We start from the raw sequence: 22,413 nt of genomic DNA, 5'->3' as shown, positions 1-22,413 counted from the left end.
TTTCAGTACCAAAACTGTCATCATCTATGGGACAAACTGACTGTAACTTCTGTAATCAAAGTGGTAGGAGAAAAAATTCCTCTTCCACATCCCAATCTTCTGGTTACATTTTTCTCTATATAACGTAAACTCTTAGCAAGATGCCAGATGAATCCTTTCTGTACATTTATTAGAAACCAGGCAAGTCAAGTGTTACCAATACTCTCAAAATCTATACTGAAAGCATGCTTGTAATGCTTTTCAAAGAATTTTACAGTCTTCTTTTAAGTGAGCTTTTTGTTACAGCTCAGCAATGCCTCTTGTTTAAGGCTGAAAATTGAAATGGAGTTGTTTGTTATGTATCTCAGAGAACCAGCACCCAGGTGGCAGTGGGCCCTGTGGTGCCCAGAGGTGCTGGGGAAGGTGCCCGAGCCCCACCTGACTGCACGCTGCCGAGCCGCTTCTGCAGTGCCTCCAGGCGATGGATGTAATCTGTCAGAGCCCTTTCGGGGTCGTAGTTCTGCAGCTGGGGACAGGCGAAGGAGACTGGGTTTAAATCAGCATGCATCCCGTGGAGCCTAGGGGCAGAACAACACACACCGTTTCAAAAAGGGAAATCTTGAGTAAAAATGTCAGCAACACAGCAGAATACTGCAGACAAGGATACCTTATGGCCTGCATATCCATGCAGCAGCCAGCACATCAAACCCATTTAACCTCCCTGCCCCTTACTGCCCAAGCCAGAGAAACCACTCTTTTGTTTCTGGCCTTTTCTTTCTATTGCACAGGATTTGTTGCTGGATTTTTTTGAGACAAAGACTGACCAGCAAATTTCTAGTGAGATTGCAGCAGAATCCGTGGTAAATTGAATTTTAGTTTTGTATTAAGAAGCTTGTGTCAACAAGGACACCGCCATCTTTACAGGATTCTGCCTCTTGTCATTTCTCTCTGTAAGCAAAAGTCAATAGTGGCTAAAACACATTAAAGGTTTTTACCATGTAAACTGTTATGGTTATGACAAACTGAGACAATACAAATATTGAGGTGGTTTACACGAAAGTGAAACCCAAAATGGCTAGAATTTGATGTTCAGTGAAGATCTGAACTCACAACTTCATGTAAGTTCATCAAGGTATGATGGCACTCATAAAAATGTTGCCCTTGATGAAAAATACCCCGTTTCACTGGCAGGGGTGTGCGAGCTTTGGCGTCAATCATGTGATGAGTAATCACACACTGAATGCCTGAGACATCATTTTTGACATAGTCTTACAAAAAAGTTAGATGTTGCAGCATCAAAGGTTACAAACCTTAGCAGTAAACACTGAGGCTTTCAGTTATTTAAAAAGTGCCTGAAAGAGAATAATAATAAAAAAAACCCAAATATGTTGAAAGTTTATAGGAGATCTAGTAGATTCCATGCCTGACCTGGATCTAGAAGAATGCCTCTGTTCTCCATAAAGATCCATGCCACCAGAAAATGAATCAGGCCGTAATTCATTACCTAGAAATACAAAATATACAGAATATTAGAAATAGTCCATATTTTTTAAAATCCCACCCACGATGGAGCAAAACAAAACTGAAGAGAAAGCAAATAGGCTAGTGTCTGTGCTGAGCATGAAAACTGAGAAATAGGTTAATCCAAACAATTACAGCAAAAGAAAGAGGGAACAGCCCCCATTCATTCCACATGAGGATAACACAAATTAGAACCCATCTCCATTAAGCAGTGGTATGACTTGTAAATACCATTTTTTCAGTCATGACTGGACTGTGACTCACCTGTGTTCTGGCTAAAGACATCCCTATTGATAGTCAGAACACCAGAACCTGTAACTCTGTGCCATCGACGAACCAGGAACTTCATTCTGCATTTCAAATTAAAAAAAGAAAAGAAAACAAAACAAAAACAAAAAACCAAACAGCTTTAGGATAAATTAAATACTCTAATAAAAGTAATCTGCTTCTTGTATTCTAGAAACTGTAAGAATTTCTTGACAAACAGCTTTAGGATAAATTAAATACTCTAATAAAAGTAATCTGCTTCTTGTATTCTAGAAACTGTAAGAATTTCTTGACCAGCAAGCAAAATTAACAGATGGGCATCTAAAACCTGAGTATTAAATACAAAACATCCTTTTGCATATCCCTAAAAAGACCATCTTTTGTCCAAATCTGCTTTCAGTTTCACCTGTACAATTCCAGAGGTGCTGTATAGGTCCAAGTGGACAGTAAATGGCTCAAACACTGAAGTTACAGCACACCTATATTTTAAAATCATATTAAATAAACTTTTTTTGCTCTGTTGCAGCCCCAAAACTGCAACTGCAGAGCACTATGAGTAAAATTCTCACAACAGGTACATGAACATTTCCTTGAATTTATATGACACACAAGGCTCAGAACAATAGCAAGCAGAAGTGCTTGGAGGTTCAAACCTTTGTGAAGAAGGTAAGCAACATGACAGCACTATGCAGTAATAAACTTTACTTTCTCCTCCTCACCAGTTCCTGCTCATCTTTAGTCTTGTGAAATTCAAAGGACTATCTAGAATAAGAAAATTAATTCCTAAATCTATATTATACTTACATTTAAGATTTTAATCTTTAAAGGAAATTAAGTTGCAGAAAAACCTTTGTAAATAAGTGCAATCCTTAGAATTGCTCATAATTTTTTAATAATATGACTTTATCCAGTACACTCCATCTGTGATTATCAGATACTGAGCCCTTTTCAACTACAATCAGATTGCTTATTCCTATTGCAGAATTTACCTACACTCTGCTCACCTTCTCACCCTAAAACTATCTACTATATTCATGACTAGCAAAAATACACCACTTAAACAGGATGGAATATGACAATTTCTAGATTTCACTAGAGAGCTAGAAAAGTATACATTAAACAGCACAGTCATATCTGTTTGAAATGTAACTTCCAGGTTACCTTGAAATTGCAATGGACACTCTGACTGCAGAGCGAAATCGTGTGAAACCCTTTGAACGATGTGTGATGATTTCAAGGTCTGTGTAGGAAGGCTGTCCCCCCATCCGTGCTATGAGGGCCAGAGTGGCTTCTTCACACTCCTGGAATCCTCCCAGTAACAGCAGCAAATATTTTTTCTGATATATGAGAGCTTTCCGAAAGCTCTCTGCTCGTAGGTATTTGCCATAAATTCTCTGCAACAAGAGAAGACAAAAAGCTCCATAAGCTCCAAGAATCACAACAGTTCCAAGACCTTTGACATTGTTACTTCTACAGCATTTCTGTGATTATTCACTTCTCAGTTCCATGGAGAAGACTGTGCTGCTGCTCATACTTGTTGAATGCAATTTCATACATTGAGGATCACCTAAACAGGAAGAAATAGAGCACACACAAAAGGACAACAGAGGTGTTTACATGTCATTCTTGGAGAGAAAAAATAATAGTCAGGCACCTGAGGATGAAAATTTTAAAACTGAATTAGTATCTTTTTACTCAGAATAAAGCAGAGTGAACACAATGAAAAATAAACCCAAATCAAAAATTTTAAAGCAGCTGTAGTTAGTATGTGGGAAAAAAGATCTTCTTACCCTCAAAACAGCATTTTCAGTATCTGATCCCAGTTCTCTGAGGAAAGCCTCACTCCTGAGCTCTGCTCTCAGCTTGGAGAGTTCTGCATCGGCTTGTTTCAAAGATTTCTGCAGCGACAGCCTTTCTCTGTTCCAGATTTCCTTCTCAGAAGCAACAAGAGTATCAATATTAACTCCAACATCTGATGCGTGCCTAGAAGACTGAAGACAAAGGAAACTGAATGTGAATGACATAATTTGGAGAAGCTTAGGCCATGTCATTCTAGGCACTGGTTAGGTGGAGAGCTCATAAAATTAATGAGAAAAACTATTCAGTGCTTGGATCTGAGGCCATCCTTGCACTCTGACACCTCAAAAACAGTGACTTTAGGAGCCCAATCAATGTCCCAGAAACATACAGCTTCCCTGAAAAAAAAAAAGTCCCCTCAAATGGATCATACTAGCTTCATGATCTTGAAAGCTATCTGGATCTATCTGGATCTGCTTATCATGGTGATGAGATAGAGATAAAAAAGAAAGGCACAAAGCATTTAAAATAAAAGAGTAGTTAACAAAAAGAAGCTGGGTAAAATCACTACATTTTACACTCAACAGGGTGAGTTGAGACATACTGACCACTGAACAAGAATAACTCACACCAATTTACTCTGTAGAGGGAAGCCAAGAAAGACAGATGACTTGATCACTCTTAACTGGGTGACTAGGACAAGAAATTAGGCTTTTATGTCTGTATACAACTCATTAGATCAGCACCACCAAGGACATACATAGTCTGCAGAAGGCTGTCTGTGCTGGTATCTTCTCAGTTCTTCCTCCAGTTTCATAACAGCATTCCTCAAATTATTCTTCTCTTCACTCAGTCTGCTGACAAAGCCTGTCAGCTCAGCATTTTGCCTGAGCAGCCTCTCAGTCAGAGAGCTGGATGGAGTCCCTGGCGGCAGCAAGATCTTCATCTACGAGGAAGGAAGAAAGAAAACCAAACTCAACTTCTATTAGATCCAAACTGCCAGCTTGAAAATAACTGGCTTACAGCGAAAAATGTTTATAGATTATGGTAATAGCTTTGTATCAACTTCATATAAAAATTTTCATGTAAACTGTACATGTACATGTAAACTACAAATCATGGTGACTTTCTTGTCTATACTTACCCTGCACATTACAACGGAGTATTTTACAAACTCAATTGTACCAGCTATAACAATTTGCAAAGTTTTCTACTACGTTTATGTTTATCTAACTTAAAGGAAAAGAAAAAAGCTTTTTTCAAGTTACATTGAAAATCCTTGCTTAAAATATAGGACTAAATATAAGGACCAAATCAAGCTCACTTCATTTCTTTTGCACAGGTGCATGCCACTCAATCTTCAGTGGCCTTTCATTTGGTAAATACAAGTAAATGTGTTGTGTCAACACAGTACAGTAAACACTAAATGTTGATTTTAATATCAGGAAGTACTGAGAAAAGTTTCCTCCGTTACAGGATTACTGCTGAAAAGAAAATGTCTTAAAGAAAAAGCCATGAGATACAGAAATTTAAAATAAAACTGGAAAAGTTTTGATTTGAAAGTTGAAAAATCACTTTTAAAGTATTAAAAATGGAAAAAAAAAAAAAAGGAAAGGGGTTTTTACACTTTAAAAACTCCATTCAGAATACTCACTGGAATTTTCCCATATAAAGACCTAAGTAAGTACAGGCTTACTAAATCCTTGCAGTTTCTGCTCACAGCTCTTCATCCTAACTCTCCCATCAAAGTTACAGCATTGACTCTCACCTCTTCCAGACTGGGCAAACCAGGCAGTATTTTCAGTTCTGAAATAACTTCTTCAATTGCATTTTGTACTGAAATGAAGTCCTGATCATCTGCTGTTTCAAACTGCAATCTGAAACAAAAGGGGTTTCAACAGCAGATCAACTCTGACACCATGAGCCAGACTAACAGGACTTTTGTGGATTCCCATGCATTGGATCTATAGCAAGTCACTTCAGCAGTACTGGAGACACGGCAACATTTTCAAGACTGCTAAGCAACTCTAAACAAAATTGTTTTGATTTTAAAAAAAGTGTATAGAGGAGTTTCCACTCATTTGTAGACAGGGATATTCTACATGAAGCACATTTAAAATAGTGGTTCTGCTTCCCACAAATCTGTTGAATCTGTGTGATCAAAATTCTAGGGTATTTCCCAGCTACACTGCATTCTGCTTTGCCCAAATGTTTCAGAAGGAATGCTTAATATTAAATGACCATCACAGCAAAATAAAAACATATTCAAACCTCCCATGGACCTGGTACCACAGTATTTTTTAATCCTTTGGAGATAGTAACCTTCCAAAAATAAGAATCAAGATCAGTTTCACATGACCATAATTATTCTTTTCCCAAGGAGGATGATTCAGAACAATAATCCCTATATTCATGCCCTTATACATGATGAATTATTTAATTACTATTTTAAATTCATCTACACCATACCCAGATAAATCTTATCACTTCTTAGAGGAAAAAAAATAGGATTTTGCTGTGCCTTAGAATGGACTGTATTAAAAGATATGGGATTTACTGCAGTACTTGATACTCTGTGATCCTGTCTTCCATCAGTTTATCTCAAGTAACAGCATACACAATAAAACTAACAAACCCAAGGTCAATTAAATCCTGCAGTCTGTAAATTAGGATTCAAACCCAATATATTAGCTTGCTGGCTGCTCTTTACTAAACCAAATGGCTGAAGACTGGTCTAACCTGCTAGCAGCTTTCCAAGCCAACTGCTTCAGCTTTGGAGATGCATTTTGCAGCTTTTGTCTGACTTTTTCCAGAATTTCAGTAGCAGCAGAGAGATCTCCTGTCAGTGTGCGACAAGTCAACTCATTTGTCTCAGCTCCTTCCATTTTTTGCTGGAGAACCCAATTTCTTGTTCTGTCATTGGGTGTATCCCAGGTAGTCTGGAAAGAAATATGTATTTTATTAATATATCTTATATACTTAAAAATATATATAGTATGTGATCCAGTGCTGTAAAATGAAAACATATGATTCTGAAACATACTTAGAAACTGAAGAACAGGTAATTCTGGTAGAGAAAGAAATTTAGTGTGACTACAACACTGCTGTAATGTAGAACTATCATTCATGAAAGGTCTAGTGTCTTTCTTGACTAAGAACTAGCAATCATGGAACTACAGTGTGAATCCAGTCAAAAAACTCAGCAGGATGTCACCAAGCCTTTCTGTTTCTTCCATCAACAGTTCCTTTACCAGTTGTGCAAGAAATCTGGGCAACTGGGCCTGTGTGTTTTTGTGACCAATTTATAGTCAGAAGAACAGGGGCTGAAAGAGACCACAATGGTGGAGGTCAGTCCAGTCACAGGCTACCACACCACTGATGCTACCACAAGCAAAACAATGCACTGAAGAGGTGTCCCTAGGTAACAGCCTCCCAACAATGCCATGGAAGAACTGCTACCCCTCACAAAGAAACCTGAGTCCATGGCTCTGCCTTTGGCAGTTTACGCTATAGGGTGGTACCAAAGAAGAAAGTCAGAGTGTTTCAAACGTCACAGAAAACAGCAGAAGATTCATTATTTGAAATTCCAGGCAGGTCCTGGAAAGCAGATCAGACTATCTGCTGATGAGGAAGGGAAAAAACCCCAACAGCTGCTGCTAACCTGATCCAAGGGAAGACTCTGCTGAGCACAGTCTGGCAGTTCCCTCTGTCCAGAAGAACAAGGTGCATGAAATGAGCATGGCAGGAGGGCTGCTGCTGTCAGCAGTACACTCAACATCCTACCTCTAGATGCGGGTAGTTTCCAATGCTTCAGAAGATAAAAACCAGTAGCCAAAGTAGATGAAAAGAAAAATTTCCTTCCTGGCTCTACATACAAATAACTGCTAAAACAAATGAGGTCAGGATGGGCAAAAACATGGTCAGCAAAGAGGCAAGCAAGTCTCCTGTCAGTCCTCTCTGTGACTACCCACAAAGCACACACCCAGCAACACTTACCTCTTACAGACAAGTTTCTAAGAAAGTTCTAAAATTATATAAAAATAATTTAAAAACTCACCCAACTTTTTATGACTTTGAAAAACTTAAGAGGCAACAGAGATAGCACTTTCACTCATCTAAAAATCAGGATAATTCTTAAATTGATTTTTTACCTTGATTTCTTCTTTCTATTTTGTTTGCTAACATTCACATAGTCATACATATGCTTTTTTGATTGCTTACTCATTTCTTTACTGAAGCTGTTGGAAGATCACTTATGATGTTTCAAAGACTCCTTGCAGTTTATGAACTAAAGATTAAGGGCAGTGACCTGCGGCATTCCTGACTAGGAATAGCTCATTCCTGCAACTGGTTGCAAGGAATGTTCTTCTCCTGTACTGAGACACAAAGTGTGTGTATAGACCGAGATGCATTTCTCCTGCTCGTGGCTCCTCCTTATACACTTCTATGCCCCTCCTTATATACTTCTATAAGTTCACTCTCAGGAGGAAGCATGTGAATAGTTTTAGGAAGCAAGCTGGAATGCTTTCCCTTTTCCATTCTCTGGTGCCCATGTTCTGTAATCTGCAGGCTATTTTATAGATTGAGTCAAGGCACAGTGACACATAACTGAGCAAAACATTTAAAGCTAAATTGTATATTTCAATATTATACATTACTTTCAATCCTACTGTACCTCATTTGGGTTGTGGCTTGGTGTCCTTTTGGCTTCCTTTCTTCCTTCATCCTCCTGCTCTTTTTTCTGCAGATCTTGGATTATTTCCTGCAACTTCTTTGTTTCACTCCCTAATTTATGAACTTCTTGCTTCTTTTCTCCAAGTTGCCACTGAAGGTCTTCTACTTTGGACTCCAGTTCATGGAGTTTCTTTTGTACTATTATGTTAGCATCTTGTTCTGCTTGTAGAGCTTGCCTCTGAATCTGCCTTTCTTTTTCCATTTGCTGTCTCACTTGCACAGATTCCAGTTTATACTTCTCCATCTCACTTACTAACTCCACTATACGGTCATGCTTTTCATCCATTTGCTTCTGCAGCTCTTTAAGCAATTCCTCAGATGGATTAGGTGCTCCAGCTTGCCCCTTATCTTCAGCACTTTGAAGCTGAGCACATAGCTCTTTTTCCCTTTCTAGGGCACTGCTTATTTCGAGAGCTCGAACCTTCTCTGATTCAAGAAGCACCTGCAACTCAGAATTACGGCCTCGCTCACGTGACAGCTGGGCAGCACTGAGTGCTTCTTGGGATTCAATTCTCTGCTGCAGATCACTTGATAGCTGTTTCTCTTGCTCCAGAAGTTTACTTAACTCTAAGTTCTTTTGTTTTTGATCTTCAAGAGAAAACTTTAAGTCCTTTCAAAAGAAAACATAAGAACTGATCAAAGCCATTCGTGCATACTTTCCATTATCTTCTGCAAATTGCAAATATGCTACCTCTACACATGCTGCTTTTAACAGGTTTCGCTATTCCCAAGTAATGTGACAATACTCTGAATGCTGCAGTTACATCTGATACTAAAATACATTACAGATGTCTTTATTCTAAAATCAGATTATTTCATAAAAGAATATTTTTAACACATACTTTATAGTGAGATACAAACAACAGCAGAACTGTAGTTCTGAAGTTGAAGACAGCCAGCTGCTTTTACTTTCTAAAATTGTGAAAATGATTTTTCAACTTTGGATTTCAAGATGTAATAAATCGATGCTGTTGAAGTTATTGCTTTTTTGTCTTTTGCCTTGTACCAGGATACCTGCTCTCCCCTTCACTATATCAAATACTGCAGAGGTACCAAGGAAGATACTAATGAAACATTTTCTCCTACAGTAAACTCCCTGGATTGGTTTTCATGAGGTGAAACTGCAGACTTTTTAAACAGTTACAAATAATATGTCTCCTTAAATCATATTCTTAAATACTGTATTTTATGAGTTAGGCTGTGGTGGGGCTGAGTGTAGCCATCAGCAGTGTCCTGTCCCCTTGAATAACTGAGAGCCATTACAGAATCTTTTAATCTTGGGCCTGAGAAGCACAGTAAAATTCCTATTGATTTAAATGGAATGTGCATCAGGCCTTTTGCATACTTTGCCACACAGCTTCTATACATTTTTCTTCAGCTCTAGATGATATAATACTACAGTTGAAGACAGAACAATGAAGCATGCATTGGACAAAAAATGTGAACTGAGATGAAATGTTAATCAAAAGAATATTTTCATGCTCCTTGATGTCCCAGACCACTTGGGATTATGGAATACCTCAAGCTCTTCTCTTCCTCTTTCCTCACAGCGTTCCATTTTAGCTTTTTCTTTTTCCAAAGCCCACTGTAGCTCTCTTGATTTTTTCTGTTCATTGGCCATTGTATCCTTGAGAATATCTAGCTCAGCTGCTTTTTCTTTAACTTCAGTCCTAAAAGAAAAATGGGCAAACTTGACATTAGGCAGTGACTCTAATCCTATCATGATGCAGTCAGTTACTTGGTATTTATTCCATCGTGTGCACTGAAAACACTGTTAGTCTAGTAGAGTAACAGTGAAAAGCCTATTAAGAAAGACAAGACTAACTCAAACCCAAGAGTTGCATAGTTCAAGAACTACAAGTGAGTCCATCCTTCTACCTTTGCAGCTGCCACTTGTGGGAGCTCAGAGGCAGTTAGTGTTCAACCTTATCCAGTCAAGGGGCAAAATCTTAAAGAATGCCATGGAAGTGCATCTTGCTTCCATGTTTCTCAAGGGAAAAAATATATATTGGGGGAAAAGGAAAAAATCTATGACCCAAATTCTCATTTTTTTGCAAATCAGTCTTGCATCTGTTTAAAAAAGAAACTTGCTCCTGATGGTCTGTAAAGGGTATAAAGTAATCTGTAAAGTAATCCCAATTTAAGATCCAGCCTAATTTGTTATCTCTGAGCTGAACATGAAGATATGGTTCATGGGCACATCTCTCTGGTTCAGGCATAAATAATAATGGCTTTCCTAAATGTGGCTTCCTAAATCTGTGGCTTCTGCTGTCAACAACATAAAAACAACATTTAAGAGTATTTCATATAGAAGTACTTGCAAAGTCATCCTAACTTTGCAGGTTTTTTTCTCCATGTTCATGGAGATTAAAAATCTTTAATAAATATGGTCTATTTATTAGCTTGTATATAGTAGCCCAATGTAACAAACTTTAAAAAGGAACTTGATAATTAATAGAATATTAAATCAAATTATGAATTGAAATATATTCTTTGTCAAATGTAAAAAGTTTATTTTTGTCAGGTAGGCTCTATAGAAATACTGAGAAGCAATTATACTACATGAGATCAAGCCCCTTAAGAAAATCAGTATTATGGTTTCAGATTAGGAAAGATAATCTTCACAGCCAACACAGACAAACTGGCACTGAAAGCCACACCTGATGGTTTCTAGGTCCTTGAAGTGCTTGTGCTGTGCTTTAAGGGTTGCTTCAAGCTCTAGTTTGGCTTGTGCAAGTTCATTCTTCATCTCTGCGCCCATCATCCTCTCTGAATTCAGCTGCTCCTGAAGCTCTGCGGCTCGGTCCTTCATACTCCGCAGCTCCACTTGCATCTCCAGAATCTGCAGCTGCTTCTGCTGCATATTATACTCCAGCATTTCTAATGAGAGCACCATTCATATGGAAATTACTTCATGAAAAAACACTGTGTTTGGGTGAAGCTCCTCCTAGCCAGAGCCTGACCACAAGGCTATTATTAAGAGTGATATTTTAAAATAATAGTTTCTTTCAGTAGCACAATAAAAGCAAACCCATGATTTTATACTTGAATACCTTTTGTACTTTGAAGAAATCACTTCAACTTCTTTAATTCTTAAAGGCTCTAAGATGTGTGCCTTATATATCCATATGCATCATTTGGATAATGATTAACACAATTTAAGTTAGTTATATTACATATGTGTACTTGTGACCTAATATTTGTAACTAAACACTGACAGTGAGCTTTACTTAATTTTAATGTATACCTGTTCTCTGAACCTTTTGTTCTTCATTCTAATTGCTTCTTAGTTTCTGCATTATGACTGACTATCCAACTTAGATAATTTCAAAGCTGCTGAACCTAAACAGTGAAGCATATACACGGAAAATAGCCTTAAAATTCAAGCTCCATTTTTATAGCAATTGAACATAACTTTGTGTCACTTTCAGTTTGATACAAGTCATAGGAACACAGACTGTATCTTAATTTTTGCGAAGGAAGTTAAATAAGATTGAGGAAGATGAAAAGTATGCATGTTCAGAACACACATATCAAAATCAGAGACCAAAGAAAGCCACCAGTTTTATCACCTACAACATTATGAGCACTGCCTTGAAAGCATTTGGAAACAGACATATATTACCACAGAAGTCACCTTGGCTTTTTGAATCAATCTCTTGTTCTCTTTTGGGGTTACTTTTCTTACTGTTCATCTGAGCATGTAATACTTGAATCTCCATCAGCAAACTTCTTCTGTCTGCATTCTGAAGACTGTCCATTGCTGCTCGCTGGTTAGTAGCCTATTAGCATTAGAAAAGTAAATTTCAAATGTAAATTTCAAAGTAAAACTCCAGATTTTATGAGAGTAACTATGGTGTTGACATCACATTTATTTATATATTCATAGTCCACTAATACTTAAAACATTTTCAATGAAGACAGTATTACAATATTTGGAAAAACTACTTGTTATTTTTTAGGTCTCTTCTAGGCATCAAAATTACGGACTAAAAATTACTATTACTTTTCTGGCAAACTGCAATTTTCTCACTAATCCTTCCATGTTCCAGGAGGAGATAACTGACTTCCCTCTGTCTCATAGCAGCCTTATCACTTTATTTTCTGGCAAATTATTTTGTCTAAACAAGCTGCCTTTTCTCTTAGACAGTGTAACATAATTCTAATTAACTTGATGACATCAAGCTCAGGACAACTGTGTTCAATTCAAATTGATCTCTGAAGGCTGTATAGATTCCATAACTTATGCATCCAAAAATTTCTTTCCCATACCACGTAATTTTTCTTTTAAAAGACACCAGTTCTTTCTGCAAGTCTGACTGTTTTCATCCTTAGACTGCTAAAACTACCACTAACACATATATTTATAATGGATTTATAAATTTAAAATTAAAATCTAATGTAGACAAACACTTTGACTACAGTACAGTTTATATTACCTGCTCTTGTAGTCTGTGCTCTAACTGATTCATCAACATCACTGCATCTCTTGTGCCCATTTCTGCAAGTTCAGTTTGAAATGCAGCAAGGAGAACATTTTGTTCCCTCACAAAAAGCTGTTGAATGGCATGCAGAAGTTCTCCTCGCCAGTCTGACACACCTTCAGGAGATTCAGTACTTGCATAAATCTGCAGTGGTATAAAAACAATTTAAAGAGGCAAACTGAAAGATTACATCATTATAATTTCTATGTATAGTGTGCGTTTTCAGTGGAATGTTTAGCTTTTCTTAATAATTGTGTAAATTTCATCCATCCAAAAAGGATTCATTTTCTGTACACATTACAAATTTTTCCGCATTCACAAATCATAAACTTTTAACTTTGTTTTCGATGGAAGCAATTTAGCTTTATGTAACTGAAAACTTAGCCCTGTGCAGTTACTACTGAGGTTACTATATCACACTATTCTTTAATTTTTTGTACATTACATGTCTCTCCCTAGGCTCTCACAAAGCTATGTGGTATTGTGCAGATACTGTGTATGAAAAAGATTTAATTTTAAATGACACGAAGTTCATCTGCCCACTTTGAATACTAAAGAAAATGCTGAAGTAATACAAACTACCTGCATATATCCAAGAGTCTAACTGAGGTAATTTAACAGGCAAAAGTTTTAACAGATTACTGATAATTAAGAAAATAAATAACAGCATTAAAAATTCTATTGAAACTGCTACTGGAACGTGTTTTAAAATAAAATTATTCTTAGAAATTGGACCTATACAGTCAAAAGTTATCAATGCACAGTAGAACAAATATAAGTCTAATACCATGAAGTGCAATATGGAGTTTTAGGGCACATTTAAAAAAACATTTTGCCTTGTAATAGGATATTTAAGCATTGAAACCTGAACAGTGGATGCGTTTTAGAAGGCTATAATAAATTATTTTTTTTATTCGGATAGAACCTTACAATATTATTTATACCTCAGCTTCTCTATGAACTTGCATTTTTGCAATCAGGTCTTTCAAAGAGGAGATGGTACTTAGGAAAGCTTTTCTTTCTTCTAGCCAAGATTCTGGCTCTTGCTTATGAGGCGACAGATCTTTTTCACTATATGGAAATTCAGTGAGAGACAGCACCTGTATGCCTTCATGATGGACTGCTCTCAGCAAACCCTACAATAAAAGCAAAAGGAAATCAGTAATGCCAGTAATAACAACATATAACAATAACAACAATAATAATTGCAATCTTATTTCATATGTATTGGAAAACTGGTACTTCTAACTTGATCAGCATATGGAAACTGTGCTTCCTCATATCAAGGACATAAGAGTCACCCAGTCCTTTATATGTGTCACACAGAAACTTATTAAATAGTTGTAGTTCTCCTCAGTTTCAAATAAAATTTTCCAGTGTACACCTGTCAAATAATTTTTTTATTTTTAAAATAGCTACTAATGGAAACATTTTCAAAACAGTCCTAGGAAGGCTTCCAGGTGAGCTGTGCCATTCACTTTTTGAAATTACTATGAAGCTAGTGCTTTGTCACAAAATACTTTTTAAAAAATATAATTAAAGCATGATACCCTTACTGTTAATAATAAACACATTTGCTTTCATAACATAGTTATAAAGATAGAATCCATAAAATTGTGTAATATATGATAATGAAATTATAGTTAATACAATGAAATTGCAATAAATTATAACTATTTTTATTTCTCATAATCATAACTGAGAACAAGCCTACAGAAAAAACCTAATATTTAGCCTAATTTAAAATGCAAAAATGCACATCACTGTGAGAAAATGTATTAAAATAGTCAACACTAAAACTTGTATAAATGGCTCTGTTATCTATGATCAAGCAAAAGCTAATCTCAACTCTCAGTAGTATCACTCTTGTTCCTTAAAAAAAAAAGATCGAATCTATTTTACCTTAATTTTTTTTGGAAGTAAATCTGTTGAAGTTTCACCTTCATCTATTCCTTCAGATATTGAGTCAGATCCCTGGGTCTGAGCAAGATACATTCCTTGACTCCAGTCTGAACTGGAGTCTAAAATAAAAGGAGAGAAAAACATGAAAGCTGGATTACTGTGAAGCTTTGAAGAACAGGCATCAAAAAAGTACTTTTTATCTGTTGTTTTAACAGGTAGTTGCATGTCACTAAGGGTTCATTCTAAGCCTGGAGACTACCTGTTTTATAGTTTTTCTTTTTCAGTTTCAGAGAAGTAACAGCAAAACAAAAAGTAAAAAATAAAAACACAACCAAACTTAAAAATCCTTATTTAGTTTTACAAGACAAACAACTACTTGCATAAACACTTGTGCCAAATGACCCCTCTTAATAGGCTTTGCATTGCCTATGTAAAGGATCACTCAAATAATTTTATTACACTTGGAGAAGTCAATCCCTGTCATCATCTCCCACTGCTAGGGAGCTGAGCTTTAAATACTATCGGGGATGATGAAGCTATGCTGAAGAGATAATGTAATAGCTAAGAAGGATATAGAAACTCCAATGGAAAGGAAAATAATTAGCATCTCATGCCTCAACTAAAGCCCATCTCTGCTCCAGACATTTTACTTTTGTACTAAATTAACATCACAGCATGCCCAGAACCTTTTGCTGGGGCAACAGACTTCTGCTTCAATCTGGGCAGTAGCTCTTTTGATTTCTTAGAACACAAACCCTTTAACGGTAAATTTAATATCAAAAAAGCAGATTGAATTTATAATGCTGTCTGAAATCTGTACAAACAAATTTCTTACCACTAGAACCTCCATCTCTAGCTTGATGTGGTGGTGGAGAACGTGCTAATCCAGAAACTGGGATTCTCTGTATTTAGAAAAGAAAACAATCAAGTCTTTAACACCTCACCCACTCTCAGTAAGGGAGAAACTTTTAAGGAGCAGGAAATAATGTGAACCCATTCCCCTGCAATCAAAGTAATAAAACTGAATATGAGAGAGATGGCATTCCATAGGATGACCTACATTTCCCAGAGCAGGGCATGTTCAAGGCAGAAGCACAAGGAAACACCTGATAGCTGAGCACACTTGCAAACTTCAATGCTGAGAAAGAGGTTCACAATCTCTCCCAGGGTCATGGAAACATTAGAATACTTTAAAGTTTTTTACTGAGCATGTGGTGGTACACACTTTACAGATTTTAGATGGGAATTTCTGTAGCTAGAGCAACAGCTTCAACTGAAGTATTTCAGTAATTATAAAATAAAATACATACTTCTTTGGCTTGCAGAGTTTCTATGACTTCCTTTAAAGCATTACATTCTTCAGTCAGTACTTGTACTGCAACAAACTTCTCTCTCTTTAATGCTTCAGATTCAGAGATATGCCTTGTCTCCATGTCCATGATTTCAGCAGCGTGGAGTTCCTGCATTTGGTCAATTTTTTCAGTAAATTCTCTTACAATCTCTGCAATTTCTTCTGAAGAGCATCCATTTTGCAAATCAATTTGGATTTCTGCATTTTTAACAAGTACTGGTGAGACTTCCACAATCTTGTCTGTTTGTGATGAGGAGCTGTTTCCAGTTAGAGCAGACTCACTGGCTGACAAATCACACGATATTTCTGCATCCTTTTTGCTTTCAGTTTTCATCATTTCTTTGTTCTTTCTCAGGTGACTTGCAAGTTTCTCCTCTGCCTGAACCAGGTTCTCTTTGACTTTGCACAGGTCTTCCTGAAGATGTATCAGACTTGCCTCTTTTACCTGTAAATATGGAGAATCTCAACTGCAATCCTTCCAAATATTTAGAACAGCTAAAATCCAAGCAACCCTCTAAACCATTACAGCTCAGTTTAGTTCTATTTTAAAGCAGGTATGACACATGGTAGCACATATTATCTCCTAAGAAATACAGCTCTAGATCCACTGTTGCACAGCAGTAAAACTAAGTACTTTGGCAATGCGTGAATATTTGATCTACAGCCTCAGCTCTGTTCCACTCACAGCAGGCACTGACTGGCTGCTTTTCTTGGCAGCATTCTGAGTAAAAGATTAAAAAATCCCAAACTATAGCATGCATATTTGAACAGTAACTCCTGTACAACTATTTGATTTAAATACAATATGGAACACTCTGGTTCTTACTGTTAGTTCTTGCTGAAGTTTTTCTGCCTTTTCTCTGTAACTGTTCAGCTCTTCCTTAGCAGCAGCTGCCTCTTCTTTCACTTGTTCAAGTTCAGTAATGAGCACTTTTTCTTTCTGACTTTCTATGAGCTGTGCTTCTACCTATAAGGCAACACAAAACATTGGAAATGGTAAAGATTCAAGTTTTAATAGCACTGATCCCTTTCACACCAACTTACAAAGTGAAAATACCAAAGGGGAAAACAAATGTATGTAATTTGGGTTAACACAGCTTCAAAAAAATAAGACAGACCATGGGAGGAAAGACTATCTTACAGTTCACTGAACTCAAGCATAAATTGGATACACCACATTGGATACACCACGGAGGAAGGTCAACACAGAGTAGGAAATGAGGTTTGATAATATTATTTAACTTATAAGACATTTATGACATTCATTAAATTTGTATTTGGATGAAAGATCTTAGAATCTTTTCTTGTCCAGCACTGGGTTCCATGACTTCAGAAACTCTCACATTCAGAGACATCAAGCCCATTTTTGGACTATCAAACATAGTCAATTTTGACAGATGGTTCTAAATTGAGAGGCAATAAACCACTGGTGCATGGGAATTGGGACAAATGAATACTGGAAAAGCCACTGAAGAGAAATATCTTTGGAACTTAGATGGGAAAACAAGAAAACGAATCAAGATCAAAACATATATAAATAAACAACTTCCATCCCAAAACTACCTGTATAGAAAATCGGTATCATTTCTCTTATCATTCTGAATCCTGTCTTAGACATTTTTTATAATTTAAATTTTTACGTCTCTACCTCCAGACCATGTAAAAGTGTACTACATTCCATTCTATGTCAAGTCAAATTAAGAATAAAAAATTTTATGTCCAAAATTCAAAACCTCCTTAGAATCATGAAAAGGTATGGTGTTTTAATACATAACAGAAATTGATAGTGGGGTTCCCCTAGAATAACATCCTTCTCTTCTTTGCAACTGCAGGAATAATATAGAAATGAAAGTGCTACACAGAGAAGAATATGCCTATAGGTATTCTAATTAAGAACCATTTCATTCATTATACTTACATAAAATAGCAGATTTAAGTGAAAACAAGACAAAAGAAAAAGTCTATTTACCTGATATGTCTGCATTTCTTCTTGCTTAATATATTTCTGAATCTCTCCTTTATGTTTTTCTTTAACCTCTTCTAGCAATTGCTGAAGCTCTAAGAACCTCTCTTCTTTCACTGTAGCTTCCTTTTGTGCAACTCTTACATTTTCTTTTTCTAGCTCCAAGCTACGATTTACCATTGCCAGTTGGTCTTCCATCTCACTAAGCCTCTGTGTCAAGAGTGATAATTTTGATTCTGTCTCATTTTCAGTTCTATCACTCAAGCCCTCTGTTTGGACTTGCTTGCTTGCTTCATCCACACACTTTGAAGCTTCCTGCATTTCCTGCACGAATCTTCTCTGTTCTTGAACCGCATTTAGCTGAACCTGACTCACAAGAGCAGCAGCAACTTTCTCCATTAGTGTCTTTTCCAGTTCTAATATCCTCTTTTTAAGCATTTCTTTTTCAGCCTTGCTTTGCTCTTTCATTTCTTTTATTTCATTGTAGCACTGGCACAGTTCTGAATCTTTTTGCTTAATGCATGCTTGAAGTTGCTGCAGTTGTATCTCCATCTTGCTAATGATGACTCTTGCATTCTCATCTGAAGTCCTAAGCTGGGACTGATCTGGCAAGTGTATCTCCTGACATAAGTCTCCTTCCATTTGTTCAGTTTTTCCATTGCTCTTGTCTTCTGGTTTTGACTTATCACCTTGGACCAGTGCACACTTATATTTCTCTGTTATTCCTGCATGCTCTTTTTTTAACATACTTATTTCTTGCTTTAACTGGCTCATTTTTAACTTTGTTTCCTCAAGCTCATTCTTTGTTTGAGACGCCTCTGCATTTATGTTTTCTACTTGCTTTTCCAAAGCTTCCTTTTCTGCCAGAACTGCTTCAAGTATGTGTTTTGGACTGTCAGCATCTTCTTGAAAGCCAGCAACATCTGTTGGTATCTTTTGTTCAATAATTGCCAGCTCCTGCTGAAGCTTATCAATTACATCATTCAACTGCTCTACTTCCTCATCGTTTTTTTTCTTCACACGTTCTTGATCACTTTTCAGACATTCTACCTGGGCTTCAAGCTCCCGTATATGCTCATTTTGCTCTTCAATAACCTGGGGAAAAAAAGCCAAACAAAACCACCCAGATCATGTTTGTCCTGGACTTCCCAGAAACAGTTTAATCAACCTTTAAAAGATCTTGTAAAACGAAGTTCTCAATGAATTTCTTAATGTGATGTCTCTTCTAAAGCTTTAATGAGAATTGAGACATCTTCAAATAGCACTGAGAAAGTAGCCCATGACCTTAAAGAACTGAAAAATAGGTATTAAAGCATCAGATGAAGTCAAAGCATTTGTAACATTCACAGAGCTAGGGAACACTGAATTTTAAATACTTGCTTATATAAGACACACTCAATTTAGATGAATATGTATTTTAAATACAAATACACCTTTTACTAATTGTGTTGAAAAGTACCAATATAATGTGCTTTTTAATCTGAGACCATAGAAAACACCTATCAGTTGACAGTGACATTTTCTGTCCCAATCCTAAATAGGTTTTTGTGTGTTTATGAGTGCATGCACACATGTAGGCAGATGTGCACACAAACACGCAGGGCAAATAGTACACACAGACCCAGAGCACAGTCATTCCTTTGTGCCATAGTTTAAATCAAAGTAAAAAGAGACAAAGATACAGGAGTATTTATTTTATAATGCATATGACTATCCAAACAAAAATCAGAGACTCATGAAAACATGAAGAGAGTAAGAATAATACTTTCCTAGTGCCTCTTAAAGACACTTTAAATTAGGCGCTGTGTGAGGGGATCAAAAATTCCAAGAAATGTATAAAATTTAATGTAACTGATCAAATACTGATCAATGAAAGTGATGACTTTATGACACAGAAAAGAGAACACATCTTATATTGGCTTCTAATAAATGAGTAGAAATAAAAAATGGAATGACTGGTGTTGATGAACTCTAAATTCAATAAATAAAAAAATTCTCAGCAAAAGGAATAAAAATTAGTCAAAAAACCTTCTTGTTAAATTGCAGTGGAAGCAAATTTCATTTGAGTGTAGAAAAATGACAAAAAGTTTATCTTTATGAAGACAAAAATAAAGGCAGACAAGATTGCAAGTAGTAAGGCTAAGAAACAAAATGAATTTTTTTTTTTTAGTGAATGTTTGGAGATCTGAAGTGAACAATGCGTCTACAGTGGAAATGCAGAAGAAGATATGTCAAAAATAATCCACAAAACATTTAATAAAATAAAATCAGTTATGGTATCTGAAATAGGTAAGAACTTCATTAGAGCTATTCATATTAAAATATGAAAAAAACATGCCGAAAAGATGAAAGATTACTAAATTCATTATTCAAATAGCCCTGCTTTTTCCCTTATGACTTAATACTTCACTATGCTTAGTTAGTTAAGTAGAATAATAAGATGACTCTGTAGTAAGTATAATATGTACAAAAACAAATGTGACCATACAAATTAGAAAGGCTGGTTTGCCAACCAAGAACTTAATTTTAAAAATCCATAGACTAGAGGAATCTCAGAAACACTAAATAAAATCTGAATGAGTCATAAAATCATTAAATGGCCTGGGTTGGAAGGGACCTTAAAGATCACATAGTTTCAACCCCACTGCCACAGGCACAGTGATGCTGGTGATTCCTATCAAGTCAGCATAAGAGTTTCTCTTCTTGATAACATAATGGAATAAAGGCCCATAGAATGCAGATACAGTAATTAAAAGAAAAGCACTTAGTGGGATGAAGATATCTAAGGGACTTAGAAAAGGGATTAAACTAGGAATAATCTATTAATATTTAATAATGCTTTCATAACTAAGCAGAGTAATTATTTAATGTACTGGAAAATAAAACCAAGTCAGAGGATGAAATTAAGAAAATTAAGCATCATGTAACAGGAGAAGAGCCAATTCATCAAAATGAATTATAACTGAATCCTAGGTATTTTTCTCAAGGCAAGAACTGTAACTCTATTACTGGGGTCATTGTACAGAGCAGAACTGTTCTGGATTCTTGAAGTATGATATTTCCTAAATCCAGTTTCCTAAATCAAATTCAAAGTTTCATCATTATTCATTGAGTTTCACTATAATAGAATTTTGAACTAAAGACTCAGTGAAATTATCCAGCTCAGTCAGAGCCCTGTTTTAGTGCATTCAGTATGTTGTAGTAGAATGCTATCCTAAATGTTCAGTCAGCTACCAAGGGACAACTGAAATCCTTTTCTTGCTTTTGAGTGAAAGCTTATGACTAATAAAAAACATTTAAAATAGTCAGAATGCAAAATTCAGCCACTGAAAAAATTAGTGTGTTTTATCTGCATAAAATGAAAGTAAGCCAAAAGAAGATGAAGCTGATAATCAAAAAACCTACATGACTGAAAAATAACAGAAAGCTACAAGTGTTAAACCTCAGTAAATAAAAGATAAATCTGCTTGCTTTCTCTCTCTCTCTCTCTCTCTCTCTACTAATAAAACACAGGATTCTGTCTGCCCCTCCATACTTGAAATTGGATAAAAGATGTTGTCAACACCACTATGAGAAAAAAGCATTCACACAAGCTCCTGGAGCTCAGAAGTTCAACTGCTAAAAATGCATTAAAATCATTAAAACATGATCCAGCAGATGTCGCTGGAGAGCAACACTGAACGTACGTCATGTGAGGGAAGATGCTAAAATGAACGTGGAGACTGAATTCAGCCACCTGAACACTATAAAATATTGAGAAGTATTGGAACAAGGAATGAAGAAGAATTTAAGACAAGAACTCAAGCAGAAATAAAACAGAATAATTAAAAAGAAAAGCAAGCAAAAAGCAGCTGTCATAAATGAGACTAAAAAGGAAAAAGAGGTTAGATTTAAAAAATTGCTTGAAATAGAAGTGTTTGCATTTTTAAATTAAGGCGGCAATAGAAGATAATGCAACTGGTGGGGGACAGAGTTTTTCCCCTTTAAACTAGCAGCACAAGGTAGGACTCTGAAATGGATTTCTGAAGTATGTACCTTGTTGTCGGTTGTGACTTCAAGCTGCTGTTGCAGTTTTGCTATTTGCTCATGAAGATGATATATTTCCTGATCCTTTTCTTGCATGATGTGAGCAAGCCTCCCAGCCACTAAGTGATGGTCCTTTATGGCAGCATCTTCAGATTTCTGGATAGCTAGTCCTAGTATTTCCATTTCATCCTACCCCAAAACCCCCCAAAAAACGTGTTACAGTTGTATATAGCATTTTTTGCATATTCTTCTATGAGTATTTCAAGTGTAGGAATTAAAATACATAAATTTCACTGAATGACAAGTAATCATATGAACCTTTTAGTATTTTGGCAAGTTGAATGGCGGAATGCTTGAGAAAAAGAAAGAATTTGATGTCTTGGCATTTT

General features: G+C 36.2%; 1 protein-coding gene across 4 annotated transcripts in view; it reads right to left on the bottom strand.

Annotated features, from left to right (window-relative positions):
- The window catches only part of AKAP9 (A-kinase anchoring protein 9), a 105,447-nt gene that overhangs the window by 851 nt on the left and 82,183 nt on the right, over positions 1-22,413 (bottom strand). For all 4 annotated transcript variants that reach the window (XM_038125172.1, XM_038125179.1, XM_038125188.1 and 1 more), the window contains 20 exons: positions 22,034-22,213; positions 18,005-19,093; positions 16,862-17,002; positions 15,995-16,480; positions 15,520-15,586; positions 14,685-14,803; positions 13,727-13,918; positions 12,738-12,926; positions 11,936-12,080; positions 10,959-11,178; positions 9,818-9,968; positions 8,240-8,908; positions 6,304-6,503; positions 5,333-5,441; positions 4,325-4,510; positions 3,558-3,758; positions 2,929-3,161; positions 1,765-1,850; positions 1,408-1,483; positions 418-557 (listed from right to left, as the gene is read on the bottom strand). In XM_038125172.1, the coding sequence (XP_037981100.1) occupies positions 418-557; positions 1,408-1,483; positions 1,765-1,850; positions 2,929-3,161; positions 3,558-3,758; positions 4,325-4,510; positions 5,333-5,441; positions 6,304-6,503; positions 8,240-8,908; positions 9,818-9,968; positions 10,959-11,178; positions 11,936-12,080; positions 12,738-12,926; positions 13,727-13,918; positions 14,685-14,803; positions 15,520-15,586; positions 15,995-16,480; positions 16,862-17,002; positions 18,005-19,093; positions 22,034-22,213 (4,879 nt within the window). The remainder of the gene's footprint in view (positions 1-417; positions 558-1,407; positions 1,484-1,764; positions 1,851-2,928; positions 3,162-3,557; positions 3,759-4,324; positions 4,511-5,332; positions 5,442-6,303; positions 6,504-8,239; positions 8,909-9,817; positions 9,969-10,958; positions 11,179-11,935; positions 12,081-12,737; positions 12,927-13,726; positions 13,919-14,684; positions 14,804-15,519; positions 15,587-15,994; positions 16,481-16,861; positions 17,003-18,004; positions 19,094-22,033; positions 22,214-22,413) is intronic.

The sequence above is a fragment of the Motacilla alba genome, chromosome 2, assembly GCF_015832195.1.
Source record: "Motacilla alba alba isolate MOTALB_02 chromosome 2, Motacilla_alba_V1.0_pri, whole genome shotgun sequence".
Classification (NCBI taxonomy): Eukaryota; Metazoa; Chordata; class Aves; order Passeriformes; family Motacillidae; genus Motacilla; species Motacilla alba.
Note: the sequence above shows the minus strand (reverse complement) of the source record. Positions and strands in the feature narration are given on the sequence as shown.